Source organism: Larimichthys crocea, chromosome I, assembly GCF_000972845.2.
Source record: "Larimichthys crocea isolate SSNF chromosome I, L_crocea_2.0, whole genome shotgun sequence".
NCBI classification, from domain to species: Eukaryota; Metazoa; Chordata; class Actinopteri; family Sciaenidae; genus Larimichthys; species Larimichthys crocea.
Genome location: NC_040011.1, coordinates 14,098,747 through 14,114,138, shown reverse-complemented (window position 1 = coordinate 14,114,138; position 15,392 = coordinate 14,098,747). Strand labels below are relative to the sequence as shown.

General features: G+C 39.8%; 1 protein-coding gene across 2 annotated transcripts; it reads right to left on the bottom strand.

The window, feature by feature from the left end:
- Positions 1 to 8,695: 8,695 nt before the first annotated feature.
- Positions 8,696 to 14,988, bottom strand: LOC113744578 (golgin subfamily A member 6-like protein 22). 2 transcript variants are annotated; one of them, XR_003461667.1, is made up of 3 exons: positions 12,905 to 14,988; positions 9,014 to 9,128; positions 8,696 to 8,815 (listed from the first exon to the last, which is right to left on the bottom strand). XR_003461667.1 is itself a non-coding variant. In XM_027274808.1 (2 exons), the coding sequence occupies exon 1, from the start codon at positions 14,339 to 14,341 to the stop codon at positions 12,920 to 12,922; it is 1,422 nt and encodes a 473-aa protein (XP_027130609.1). In that variant the 5' UTR covers positions 14,342 to 14,988; the 3' UTR covers positions 8,977 to 9,128; positions 12,905 to 12,919. The 2 variants fall into 2 exon arrangements, 1 of the variants encoding a protein (XP_027130609.1); XM_027274808.1 differs by lacking the exon at positions 8,696 to 8,815 and having other exon boundaries at positions 8,977 to 9,128.
- Between the last annotated feature and the right edge of the window lie 404 nt (positions 14,989 to 15,392).

Below are 15,392 nucleotides of genomic sequence, written 5' to 3'. Positions count from 1 at the left end.
CTAAAAGATAGTGAATATTAGACTTACATTCATCAAACTCGGCTCCAAAATTCCAACTCCAAAACCAATTTTTACAGCAGTTTTACAGTGTTCATAGTGCCAAAGTTCTTTCTGTTCGCAGTGCTAAATGTCGATCACTGCAACAACTTGTGTACAGCTCCATTCACACAGCAAGCAAGCAACGGGTACCACATCGATACGAGGAAGCGAGTTGGTCCTGTCCCTTTAACTAACTTTATGTTAGTTAAAGACTGTTATTTAGCTGGCTTCCTAACTGATTTAAAAAGAAAGATATAAAGAGAGACTATGACGAGGCAAGCTGAAAGTATGAGCAGCATGGAAGAAAGGTGAGGGGCCGGTGATTGATATTCTGGAGTTTTTAGTTTCCTTTTACCTACTCATGTTTTTGGGAGCAACTCCAAAGAATATCATGGGGTCAGGGTCTTTTAGCCATGCATTTAATTATGCATTTTCTTCTGTTTTGTTGCATGTAATTGCAATGTGTGTTCAGTTTGAGTGCAGTCAAGACATGGGAAAACACAAGACACACTTGTGTGTAGACACAGATGGAGCACTGAAGCTGCTGCTGCATAGTCCTGTGCATATGCTGCCAGTGTGGTTTTGCACACACTCATACATTTTTTGGTGGTAGCATAAAAAGTGTCACGCTGACCCTCCCTGGCTACAGGACACATGACAACTAGAAATTTGCCATTAGGATGATACACAGGGACCTTGTCGGAGTGTTAGACTAGATGGCCCACTGATTTCTACAGTACACGGATGTCACATGTCAATGTGAGGTCCCTGCTGTCCTCTAACCATATCGAGTTCCCCAGTGCTAACAGCCTTTACTGTCGAGTGAGCTGACACGTCGGGCAGTCTGGTGCATGTAAGCCACCCCATGTAGACATATACGTGTGCTGGGCACTTGTTCCTTAAAGAGGATGAGAACTCATGGCTCGAATGCAGACTTCACAGTGATTTTTCTCTGTTGGTTACCCATTCAGCAGAACAAGAAATCGGGAGCAACAATTTGCAGAACGACACCACCTTGCGCAGGGCAGAAAAAAAAAAACACGAAGCCAATTAGAGGCCGGTTTGACTCTGAGCCATTATTTGGGTTTGATTTGATTGGCTCACGATCAGAAATGTGCTGCCGCTCCGCAGACTCTCAGCCAACAGCTGTCCAACGCTGCTGTTAGCAGCTGGCATTGAAGAAACCACCGCTGCACTAAATCACTGGCCCCGGCATACCACTGAGTCAGACAGCACCGTCTGCATGATGCTAGACCTCGATCCATGAGTCTAAACTTTTCTGACGATTCCAAAGAGTCATGGCCATTTGATTTTTTTTGAAAAAGAAGCAGCAAAAATACCTAATGTTTGACCACTCTTTCAGCAAAGGGGGGATCTTTAACAGATCTCTGCAAGGAGCCACTTAAGTCTTCATACCAAATGACAAAACAGATAGTTTGTTCCCACGTTAGTGTAAATAAATGTAATTTTACACAGTTTGACATGAGTTCAGTTCTAATCACCAGCACTCACACACCTGAGTGGATATGATGAAGGACCATAAAAGTTTTCACAGATTTGTATCATTAAAGTATTTTTGTTTTCATATTTTCATACATGCCACAGCATAACTCCAGCCCACACAGAAAACAGATGTACTAATGAAAGCTCAGAGGCGAATGTATCACCGCTCCAGACACATATATTTCTCAGCAACTGAGCCCGTGGAGCTAACTCGAAACAAGCTTACTTTTTTATTAGAACTAAATTAATGAACTCATTTTAAACCGACTTCATCATGGGAAACAATCTATGAACCCACACCATCGTATTATTACTCAAAGTGGATTATTTTTCATACATGTTTCGAGGGGCTCTTTCAAAGTCTCGGTCTGGTCATATGTCCCCTTTAAACTGGCCTGGCTAACCATGACTTCACGTTACTGTGAAGTCGTGACGGGGGAGGTCGAACACATTTTCAACCTTCACTAAATGAGGACGTTTCCACTTTCTGAGGAAGACTCCGCCAGAACAATTCGACTGCAGTGTCAAAGTTCATGCACAGCACACAGGAGCTCATTAACAGGAAGATTTCACAATTGTTTGAGGTTGCGCCAGCTTTTGAAAAAAAGTTTGTCCCCTACGGGGCGATGACCCGTCTGTCAAACTAAAGTTTTACAGCTGCTGTTAAATCAGAAATCTTGTTTTCATATTTTGTTGATATGGTGGCCGAGAGCTCTGTAGAGCAAACATTTCATTTACAGTTGCTACTAAAACACATTATTGTGTTCTCGATGGTATTGTAAAAAGTCCAGGTCTGGCTGACCTCATACCCACTGCTACAACAACGCATCTTTTATATGTCTTTGTAGAGTGTGAAAAGGAAACACTATGTACTGCTGAATTTATGGTTACTCAAACATGCCACTTTAAGGCATAATATAATTTAAACAGGTGAGTTATATAGAAATTCAGCTTATGGGGGCCTATGGAGATTGATTAAAGTAGCCACTTTAGGAACTGCAGTTTTGGGCACTTCCGTGTTGGAGGTTGCCTCATTGAAAACAATAGATTTTAACAATAGCTCTTGACAACGTATGCACTGCGCTTACACAGATCCATTTACCATGGTTGCTGATGAATCATATCCCCGTCCCCTATCAAACATTTCCTAAACCTAAAGGCACAGATCCCAACAACCATGGAACACCAAAGTTCCTGATCACATTTTTTCCAACAGAACGTAAAACCTTATTTAAGCAGTAAAGCACCACAGGATACAAAGAAAAGCAGCAAGACAGGCGAAATACCCAATTTTGGGTGCAGCTCAAATAGTGAATTCACAGCTCCTCATCTTTATTACTTGACCTCTCTATTTCTCATCTTTTTTCCATTATCACCTAAAGGCAAAGATGCCAACCACCATCCTTTTCTGCTGCGAGCTCCATATTTAACAGCGGTTCTAGACATAGTATAAATTTCTGAAAATGTGAAAAGGGCAACTTGCAGCTTTCAGGTTCATTTTCAGAACACAGCACTATTTCAGCTCCCGCAGCTCTCCCCTCCAGGCAATGATAGCATCTCCAGGCCCTAAAAAAAATAAAACTTTACACCAGGATGTGGTCTAGCTTTACGCAAAAGCTCAGGTCTGTGCAGCCATCTACCTCAGCACAATCAAAACAGCTTTCGTCTCTCTGCTGGACCTTTCCAGCTGTGCACAAACAACCCCTAAGCCTTCCACTGGACACCAGCAGGTTCTGTCTGCCCCCATCTGGGCAGATTTGCTCGAACGGCAGATGGTGCCTCAACAAATGAGGTGTATAACCGACGCCAAAAAAAATATCATTCAAGACATCTGCCTCTGATACCGATGCTGAGAAAGAGCAGAGCTTGTGCACTTGTGCGACACGTCTCTTTCACTTAACGTTTAACCTTCTGTATCATTTTTGAAAATCATATGCAATAGGAAGTGAATTACATGCCATCACTGCTGAATATATTATTAAAATAAAGTGCAGATACATTTTCCTGGCGAAAAGTGGCATGCAGAATTTCACAATAAATATTTAATGGATGAGTTTTCTCCCTTTGGGAGATTTCATCCTTCACTGTGAAGCAATTGCATCCTCTTAAAAAGACAGGTGCTTCAATAACTCCTTCAATTGAAATCACTTACTAATGGTCTTTGAAATGTACATTCATGCCCATATGTAATTGGCTTTTCATTGGCAGAGAGATGGAACAGACACGGATAAAGATAACGACCAACTGGAAAAAGGACGACTGAAGAGACTGCATAGGGATATAACTCAGCAGGGAATTAAATTAATTTCCATACTTTATTCCTGTTCCGTCAGCCTCTTTCTGTCTCTTTGTCAAGTCTTTCTTTCCTCTCGGCCATTTGGCTGACCCACAGGGACAAGGTTGGTCTTTTAGGTCACATGGAGCCCTCAGCAATGCTGAGAGGGAGAATACTGCACACAGGCATTCATTTAAAAACTGTAATTGCCTAATTTGAATGTTTAAGGACTGGAGAAAGAACTATGTAAAGAGATCTGACTCTCTTCAGTGTCAAATGCCCCATGTGTGGTCAGTAGGTATCATCCAGCTCAAGGTTGGGAGCCCTAAAATAAATAGAAAAAGGTTTTGGTTAACATGTATTCAAATACAAATAAAGGTGTTGCTGACACTAGAATCATGGTAGATGGCAATACATAACTCCCTTAGAGAAACAGCTACTTTAAGAGTGTTAGGTACTCAGTGTTAGACTGTTAAATGGTATGTTATGGTGTATTATGTTATATTTAAACCTGTTGAGGATTTGAGACTATATGTATTGTGTTAAATGTTAAATGATTGATAATATTAATTAGACATATACAGCCTTGTCTTCACTTTGTACTGTAATATTGATTTTTTTTTTTCCCGTGACCTTCAAATTAAAGAACTTATTTATTTCCTGTGACCTTTTTATAGATTTTTGTCATAGCAGATATTTTCTGATCCACCTAAGATGGTGAGCTAACAATGAATCCCAAAGCAGGGATTAAATATTGCCCTGAACCAACCCTCCACAGCAGGTGGTAGAATATAAATTACAAAGTGAAAAAACATTTTTTTGTGTCTGTTTTTGTTTTTTCCCTTAAATACAAAAGAGAGCATTTAGCCTTAGCGCTGTCTCCCTGGTTTTAATTAATCTCACTAATTCTAATAAAAAATGAAATGAAAGATATCCATCATCTCAGGTTTATATGTGATTGTCAAGTTTATGACCCTGTCGGCCAATAAGGTTGTGGTATGTTGGTGGCTAGTCTGCCACTCAGAAATGGAGGGTCTGATACTGTGTGGTCTTATGTAATCACACAACAGCATGTTGCTTTATGGTCATGATGTCCACCAAATGATCCATACAGATTTCCTCTTTTCTTCACAGCTTCTTTTCTCTCTCTTTTTTTTTTAAGTTCATTCGACTCGCCCCCAGAGACAAGGTGAAGGTTACGTGTCACGCGGAGCCTTTGGAAATGCTGCACATATCGGTGCATCTTAATCTGGAATGTCACATTTCAATGTTTAAGGGCTTCATTGCAGTGGGGAAATAGGTTAAGCTGTTTAAATGTCAGCTATATTTGTATGGAGAAAAGTAGACATTGATCTATTGTGCTTTGAATATGTGGTTTTCAATAGAAGACTTCGGCTAAACTGATGTGTGGCCTGTGTTGAAGTTTTCAGCTTTTGACTTTAAAGCAATACTGTGTAACTTTTCTTCCATAAAATATCAGATTTTTAAATCATTTTGATGCTACACTGACGTGCAATCAGGCGGATGGTGTGTCTGTCATTCCCTCTGTGCCTCATACGCCTGTTTCTAGCTTCACACACCATCAAACATGTCACTGATTTTAGGAGATCTGGATATTTCACGGAGAAAATGTTTTCTGGTTTTCACTCCGATGTCCTCTGGCTGTTCAGAGCACCTGGGGAGTGTTTGTAATGGTACAGGAACAGGACGTTTTCAGGCCAGATTGGGCACCTGAACTAGAGCTGGACGAGCAGGCAACTTAACTGGATTCAGCAGAGACAGAGCACAACTGGGCTGAAGAGAAATGGACAATGGAAAGAAAGAAAAGAGTGGGCATGCAAGAGGTTGCTGGGCAGTAAATCTGGGACTGACTTTTAGTCATTAGCAAGACAAATACCAAGCTGGCTGCTATGTCTTGTGTTCTTGCACTTGCTTGATGTTTGAGTGTTTCAATGAACCTGTACAACTATCTATAACAGCAGTTTATAAGTCAATTGTACCCTGAAACTGGGGTACGCAATGAATCGCAACAAATAGCAAATCTTTCATGTTGTTGCTGGTTAAACTAAAATGATCATTTTATCGAAGTGACCAAAAAAAAAAGATAAGTTCTGCTTTGAGCTGCCTCTAGAGGAGATATGATCTATACATTGAAGATGTTGGATTCTCATGATGTACAAAGAAGCATCAAGCAAAGACAAGCTTAGCGTTAACAACTTCACACCTTATAGATTACGTTCTTGATGAACCAAATAGAAAAACACTACGAACCCTTTTTGCTTGTGGAAACATCAGAGTACTTTCCATTTATAACAACAGTGTCATCATAGACTTAGCAAAAGTGGTCCAATGATATCTCCCATCTTTTCAAGGCTCCTGATTGATGTTATTGATAGGATTATCATAATAGCAGGACCTGCAGCATCAATAGTCGGTTTGCAGTATCTTCATCCTTGACACAGCTGTTCTGTATTCCTTCAAATGCGTGGTTTCCCAGATCGTGTTTGGCGCTCATTAACATTTCTTTCCTGAGCTCTCATTGACCTCACAGAGATATTTCAAGCAGCAGTCAGCGGATTCCTGACTGCTTTTTATTTTCTCCTTGGTGATAGAATCTATTATGGCCGAATAAAGCAGAATAACCATTCAGTGCTCCATCAGTGTAAATAAATAAATCAAGATTTTGATGGTTCTTTGATTTAGTGGAATCTTTAAAACAACATGTAGCCCTTGCTGAAATAATTGATTTATGTTGATAACAAATATTCATAATTCATAAAAGTTCATTATGTATTGAAGTGGGTAAACGTTCATAAATGTGGTTAAAATGCAGAACAATTTAAAAATGCAAAAGAAGTGATCTGTTAAAGTACAAGTTATGCCATTTCATTTCATAGTGTTTGTGAGATATGAGTCATTGTGTGTTATTTAGGCTCACTGTATTATTACTTGATTTGTGGGCTGTCAATCATTCATTTCTTTGACAGTATTGGCATGTGTAGAGCTCTGGTACCTCCAGCCAATCGCAGGGCAGTCTGTAGGTGAGGGGATTAATTTGACCGAGTCCGTGTTGGAGTGATTTGGTGGACCAGAGTTCATATATATGAGTGTTTTTGAAAACTGTAACTAAGCTGTACAGTATAAAACCAACTGTTAATGCTAACAGGCTAATGCGTACTGGATTTGCACGTGCCTTTTAGGCTACGTTTGCACATAGCCGGGTATGTTGAGAAACGAATATTTCCCTCCCTCCGTTTTCCAAAATAACATCGTGCACATAGCATCGTTTCCAAAAAAGTTTTCGTTTACATCAACCCGCATAAATACGCCATCGGGCGCCATCATAACTACGCCAATCCTATGGGCGGCAGTGTAGGAAGAAGGAGAACGCTCTGCAAGCCAATCAGAATTCTCATTTCGACAACAACGAATAGAGTCCCTTCCTATTCCTTTCTGGACAATAAATCGTCATAGCAAAAGGTAAACATTGGTCGCACTTTTGGCGCATCGGCTGCCTAAAACTCTGTTTATCTCAATTTACACGCAAACGCAAAACCATAGTTTTCCAGAAAGATTCGTTTTCAGAGGCGAATTCACCGTTTGCGTGTAAAAGATAGGCACAAACGAAGGGAAATGTCTCAGTTTTTAAAAATACCCGTGTACGTCTTATATCCTGTATTTAAGTTTCGCTTCATTATTTGATGTTATAAGAGACTGAAAAATAGTAAAACCGATACTATTTCTGTTAAATACAACAATCTCACTATACTCAAGTGATTTATTTAATTTGCTTTTATTTATTTTAAGAGTAAGAACTTACAACTAAAGAGTCATTACATTTAAAGTTTGGTTGTGTGGTGTTTTATTTATTTAAAAGAGTAACCCAGGCCCCCCCTTATGTACATGAGCTGGGTGTTACAAACTGTTTCTACACAGGGATTTTTCTTCAGCTGGAGAATAAATTTAATCTGGAGTTGAATACAGATGTATTTAGAAAGGGGAAAGTGCCTGTGGGCATTAAATGGCCTCCCTTAGCTCCGATGGTGTGTCCTGGGTGAAGGCCAGTGTAACCCAGGTTACAAACAGGGCAATACAAAGTCATTATTATATAGCAATAAATAGAGAAATGGACATGGATTATTAATAGCAAACAATAATCTTTCTTAAAACATGATAAAATCACCACTTTGTTGCTTTCCTGCAAGTTTTAAGTGAGATTTTAAAAAAAAGATTTGATCCAGAAAGAGGTGATAGCATTGAGGCTACCAAAAATAGCCCTACCTGTCAGGTGTAGGACATTGTGAATGTTAATGGATGCCGGGCATGACAACTGATCGTTTTATCTTGTGTAATGCATCCTAAGTGTGTTTTCCTACGAAATAACCATCCATTCATTATCCACATTCACTTATCCCAGCTGACATTGGGCTAAAAGGCACAGCCTGGACACATCAGACAACTGGGACTGTGGGAGGTCACCCAGAGGAATCCCATGCAGGCACGTGGAGAACATACAAACTCTCACTCGTGTTGGATTACATATGACTTTTCGAATGAGAAGCAATCACTGTTTGTGTTCTTATCTCTCTCGCTTGTCCTTCTCTGTCCCTTTCACAGTAGCATCTTTCCAACCATATTACATATGTGTGGCTCTCAGCACATGGTGGTTACTGGGTTGTTTTGTTAAGGGACAGAAGGGTCAAAACTCCCGCCATGGTTTGCTTGTTTACAGGCCAGGGGTTGAGGAGGGTGGCTCAACGGTCTTTGAGTGTTTCCTTGGTTCATGTACCGGTGGTAAGTAGGTTAAAATGTCTACCAGAGGTGTTTTATTTTGAAAATTTACTGGATTTTCAATCATTTTTATTTTGCTGACTTCTGGCCAGCTCGACCTCCTCCGTGCTGCTTGACCTGGCCGGTTGCGTGATCTGTCAAAAATGGTAATAGCCGGGCATTCTCTGTCAGCCAGAAAGTCTTGCAGTCCTGCCCAGTTGAATTTAGCTGTTGGGACGACAACAACACATTTAACATAAAACCAGCAAAGAAACATAATATATAAAATAAAACATCGATTCAAAGTCTAAAAATATGATAAATCTGACTCAGCTCATGCAGCAGTGTGGATTACTTTATCTTCCCTTTGCAGTAAAACGTTACAGTGACGAAGGTAAATGTCGTCTCCTCACTTTATGCTCTCACCAGTTTTCCTGAATATATTTGCTCCAATTATCTTCTCATTCCTCTCTTACTCCCACATTTCCTCCAATCCATCCCATTCCATTCCTCAAGTGCTCGTATGCATACTGTGACATGTCTGCATGAATAAATGAATAATTGATTGTATATTATTCCATTACTCTGCGTCAGCCCTCTCCATTTCTATAATTTCTGTCAAGAGATCCTACGTGGATCCACGATTTGAATATTCCCTTTATACCGATCTTCTTCATCCCGCTAACCCCTCCTGATTCATTTCTCACAAATCTCATATGACGTGCTTATATGCGCACCTATGGACAGATAATTGTGTTTCGTCACACTTCCCTGGCTGTTATCGCTTGTGTAACTGTGCATGAAATAATGGTTGAATCTCCAATAAGTGACTGACTGACTTCATTCTCGGTGAGTTGGATGTGTGACTGCCTCTGCACAAAGCTGTGTTTTCAGATGAGATCGACTGTATCTCCAGCTTAATGTTAGTGCAGCTTTAACAGAGAAAACACTGAAGTGGAAACATCTCATGCCTGTCTGTTTATTGCTCCTCGGGAAAGAAAACACACACACACAAATGTGTGTCTCTTGTTTGATGCTATTAAAATGTGTTGAAAGGTGAGATAAAACACGCATTCCCAATATGTCCGTTATATTACTGATTTATAAAAAGCAGAAAGAACACGCTCCAAATCTGTATGGCTTTTTTAGCATGTTTTTTCAAAGCTATGAACACACACACACACAGACATACACACACACACACACAGTCTGTTTCACACATTATTTGTTGCCTGAACGAGCGCTTGAAAGGCGATGAATCACACATTAGGCGAACAGCAACCAGCTGAAATAAAAGTCTGAAAAGACATTTTGTCCTCAAACTTGTTCTCCAAGTTATTAAGACGTCTGAATATCATGCCCCCCGGCATGCACGCATCAAATTGTCTTCGGCTCATCTCAGACTTTGAATTCAGGTTCACCCTTCCCTTTAATATCTTTCCAAGGCCAACGTATTTCCCGTATTTGAAATGTGAGCAGGAGGATTTTTAGAAAACGCAACAACATATTTGATAAAGAGATTTCGCACAGTGTTGCAACAATAAAAGTCGTTGCAGGCGGTAACACTAATTACAAAAATAAAGTGTGGAGGTTATTCTTGAAGGCATGTTGCAGTTTTCTGCTGCGAACACACAGATGCATTCTTGGTGGGATCGCAAATGTATTGATTATATAACCTCACATTTGGTACACATCGTTCATCATCCTTCACTTTATGAACTCATCTCTTGGACACCGTTACCCTGTCCATCTACGGGACAACAACTCCCTCTGACTTCCTCTTCTTCCATCGCCATGTATCGACGCTACAAACCAAGAAAAAACTAAAATCAGATTTAAAAAAAAAGAAAAGATCAAATTTTTTGACTTTTTTAAATATTTTATTTAGTTCGAGGAACCTCTGTCTTGGCACTTCATCTCTGGCTTCTCATGTGAGGTCAGAGAGAGGTAGGCTGTAAGTGGCCGCAGGACACCCCCCCCCCACACACACACACACACACAAACACACACACACACACACACACAATGACAGGCTGAGAGTAATCCCTCCACCTTCCTGTGCTTCGTCACAAACATACACCACTCATTACCTACATACACACATACTGTACACTGCTACACACACACGCACACACACACACACACACACACACACACACACACACACACAAAGGCTATTAGGGCTCCCTATCTGCTCACAACTTCAGGAATGATTGATAGAGCCTTCACTGCTCCACACAGGCTGTTTAGTCATACTGATTGCCCTGCACATGTTTGTGTGTGTGTGTGTGTGTGTGTGTGTGTGTGCACATGTTTTTGTGTGCATTTGTTCCATGTGGGGTTTTTTTCGCAGAGAGGGAGAAGTTTCATAAAGTGAATGTATGTGTTTCGTGTATCGTGCAAGTGTTTTTCAATGTGTAAGTGCATATGTGTGTTTAAAAAATGTGTGTGTGTGTGTGTGTGAGAGAGAGAGAGGGAGAGAGCATGAGTGTGTCTTTGGGACTCAAACAATACTTCACAGGTAAAGTTGCAATGTCATGTCTGAATGATGACTTGTGCCACTCTGTGACTTTGGGGTGTGCACAAAGTCACAGAGAACACACACACACACACACACACACACACACACACACACGCTTAAAGAAAGTGTCACACTCCCCAGCCACCAGGCTTTCAACACATGGCTACACAGTAATACTGAGAGAGAACAGAGGGGATGGCAGAGACAGGGAAAGACAGGAGAAACCAAGACTCATTGAAAGAAGCACGTTTTTTTAAAATGTCAAATTTCTTTAAAATCTAAAGAACGTTTAATTATTATCAGCCTGTTCAGCATCATACAGTCAAACAAAAATATCAAATTAACATTGTTAATAGCCCATTGCCTCTTTACTTGTCTCTCTTGCCACTTCTTTCACTTGGTTTTTGCCATTTTAATATTTCATGCAGTCAGTTTTTCCTCTCTCTCTCTCTCTCTCTCGCTCTCTCTACCTGGGAGGTGTCTGCAGGTGTCCACAGGGTTCTGACTGACTCACGGGTTGAATAATTCACTCAGTCCAAATGAGATCTCTCTGGCCTTAATGAAGCTATTAATGAGACTCTGTGGATTCAGACTGCTGCCTCATACCAATACTTACACACACACACACACACACAGACACACACACACACACGTGTGTCGACCTGTAATACTAACCTGGGGATTCACACAGTGTCACGCGGAACGGCTGCGCCACGGTTTTGCTCGTGACGACAGCTTAACGAGCCCGCCGTATTCACGTGAGATCACGCGAGAATCCTGAATATACGCTTCTCTGACGTGGAAGAGATTATAAAAAGGATCTGTTGTGTTGTAAATTAAATTATTGTGTGTTGTTCCACTTCAACAATTAGTCTCATCGTTCATATTGAGACCCTTTGATCGATTGACTGCTGACCTGGTGCCACCGGCCATGACGTAACGTTGATGTGACGTTGTGATAGGCTACATGAACTGCATATTGTGTTTTATTTTGAAAGGGGGTGGAAGTGTATTACGTTGATTCTGTGTCGGATTTCCTGTCTTTTGCATCCCCAGTATGAATAAGGCTTAAGAAACACACATGCTGCAGTCACATGCACACAAACTCCAAAAACTGGTGTTTACATATGAATAAAGGCTGGCATGTGATCAAACACACAACACATGTAGCTGTGCACCAACAGGCGACAGGAGATGTGGCAACACTTCTCGCTCACTCTTATTCTATTTATTTGGGTGTTCACAATCATGCAAATAGTTAGTTTGCCCTCCTTTCATTTGTAGATTAATTTTATTATTTGCTTAAAATATACTATATCCCTGTAGTGATTATTTTTTTCTTTTGACCTTCTTTAAAGTGATCTCTACCAAGCTGCAACCAACAATCACTCACGTTTATACAAATGGACATTATAACAGTCATTAGTTTGTTTCTAGACTAAAATCTTTAATTTTATCAGAAATTTAAATAATAACTTTAAAATTGCACTTGAATAATAATTTTGATATGTAGTATGTTTTTTTTTTTTGTTTTTGTTTTGTTTGTCTATTCACTCTGGACTGTGGGAGAAAACCGGAGCTCCCGGGGGAAACCCACAACCCAAATAACTAGGAACCTACTTTCTGTGAGGTGCCAGTGTTACAGTGTTACAACACTCAACTTCAGCTGAATGTTGAACATCTGTAATCTATTAATAATTCTAATTTGTAGCATTTTTTTTGTTTTTGTCCAAAGACTGTGGGAGAAAACCGGAGCTCCCAGAGGAAACCCACAATGGAACCAAGACCCTACTTACCGTGAGGCAACAGTGTTACACTGCTGCCACCAAACCTGCCTGTCCCCAACTTGACAGTGGACTAGTTAGCCACTGAGGAAAGAAACTGGTTGTCTGTTTCTTCAACTGGTCTTCCAGGGACTGTTTTTCATTCTGGAGCACCTCATTTGCCTTCATCTTCAACTTCAGCTGAATGTTGGACATCCTTAATCTATCATAAAGTGCTTCTTCCCTCTGACAAGCTTTTAACTGCTCAGATGCACACAGGCCCTTTTGAAGTCTAAGCATATTCATAACCTCCTGAACTCGTTGTTGTAGAGTCTTGTTTTGCTGTCTCAAAGACTCGCTCTCCACCATCATCGAGTCATATTTGCATTTAAAGACATGAAGTTCATGCACTTCTTTTTGAAGAGCATTGTTTTTTAGTTTCATGGCTTCTTCTGCATTGTTCAACGTTATGTTAAACTGATGAAGTTCTTTTTCTAGGGCCTCATTTTGTTGGTGCACAGACTTGTTTTCTTGCTTCATCACTTCATAGTTATGTTGCAAGTGTTTCAGATCTTGCTCTGTATTTTTAAGCTTCTGCACATTTTGTTGCATTGCATTGTTGCATTTTTGCAACTCCTCAGTATTTTCCCTCATGGTCTTTTCTCCCTCAGCCAGCCTTTGGTTAACCTCCTGAACTTGTTGTTGTAGGCTCTTGTTTTGCTCTGTCAGTGACTCATTCTCTTGTCTCATTGCATTAAATTTGCATACAAAGTCTTGGAGTTCAAGCTGCTCTTTTTGATGAACAGCATCTCTTCGTTTTGTGGCTTCTTCTGCATCACTGAACTTTTTGCTGACCATTTTAAGTTCTTGTTCCAGGGCCTCATTTTGTTGGTGCAGAGACTTGTTTTTTTGCTTCATCACTTGATAGTTATGTTGCAAGTGTTTCAGATCTTGCTCTGTATTTTTAAGCTTCTGCACATTTTGTTGCATTGCATTGTTGCATTTTTGCAACTCCTCAGTATTTTCCCTCATGGTCTTTTCTCCCTCAGCCAGCCTTTGGTTAACCTCCTGAACTTGTTGTTGTAGGCTCTTGTTTTGCTGTTTCAAGAACTCATTCTCTTTTGTAAGTGCATTATGTTGGCGTTGAACGACCTCAACTTCAATCACCTCTTTTTGATTAGGATTGTTTCTTAGTTTTTCTTCTGCATCACGCAACTTCTTGTTGAGCATTACAATTTCTTCTTCCAGGGTCTTGCGTTGTTCCATCATATGCTTGTAGTAAACTTGAGCGTTTTCGTATTCGGTCTGGATTTGCTGTTTCAACAACTTATTCACTTCTGTCAGTGCATCACTTTGGTCTTGAAAGACTTCACTTTTTTCCAGAATATTTTGGAGTTCCTGCAAAGAATTATGAAGAGCTCGATTTTTGAAACTGTTGTTCTCCTTTGCAATGCTCATGGAATGACCCATATTGACAGATGTCTTGGGGTTACTATTTTTTTTTTGCTTCCTATGAATACAAAATGTCTGTATGAACTTAGAACTGTGTTTTGTATTGTAAAGCCAGTATAGTTTGATGTGTGATATTTGTATGTGTGTTTTGAGCAGTCCCTTTGTTTAGAATCAAATTATCAAAGGTAAACAATGGTGATGTCATCAGTGATGTCATCAGTGATGTTACCTAGAATGGTTCATGCAGTTGCCAGGCAACCAGTGGACACTCCAGGAAGTCACTGCTCCCAGTGAATTAGTAGTGTGGCACATAATTTAATAAAATAAAAAATAATTATACTTCAGATTTTGCAATTAGTGATTAGCCAGATTTGTTTTACAGAGTTAGTGTTTCTAGTCTCCATGCTAGGCTAAGCTAACCAACTGGCTGCTGGTTATAGATTCATTTTTACTGTACAGAACAATATTCTTATCTAAGTCCCTGCCCAAAAAAAAGTAAATAAGCGTGTCTCACAAACTTTTGACCTACTTCTTTATTGATACATTGACTGCAGTGCAGCACTGCTATGGCTGCACCTGTGTGTGAAATTCGATTCAGCTTTGGATGTCCTCATTGTTTTTATGATTTACACTATGTTGGTGATCAGAAAGGTTTTTTTATTTTAATACAGTCCCTAATTAGAAAAAATAAATATGATTAAAAAAAAATACTACATACACTCACTATAATACACTTTTTTTTCAACACATTTAAAAATGTCAATTTTTTCCAAAGGGAAACTTTTTGATTAGCTGAGAACAGTTCCACAACCATTATTATGATTATGATTATTATTATTATGATTATTATTATTATTATTATATTTTGCTTTGCTGTTCTTTCTGTCCTATTCATTGATTTATTAATATTTGCTTCTGCAGAAACCCAGTTTCCCCAGATGGATCTATTTATATATCAAATGTAATCTAATACTTAGTGTCATTACTTTGAATCTTGTCCTTGACTATTTGCTGTGAGTTACCTTCTCTCACTTGCAGACTCTCACTCGTGTATGCGTTACAGAAACAG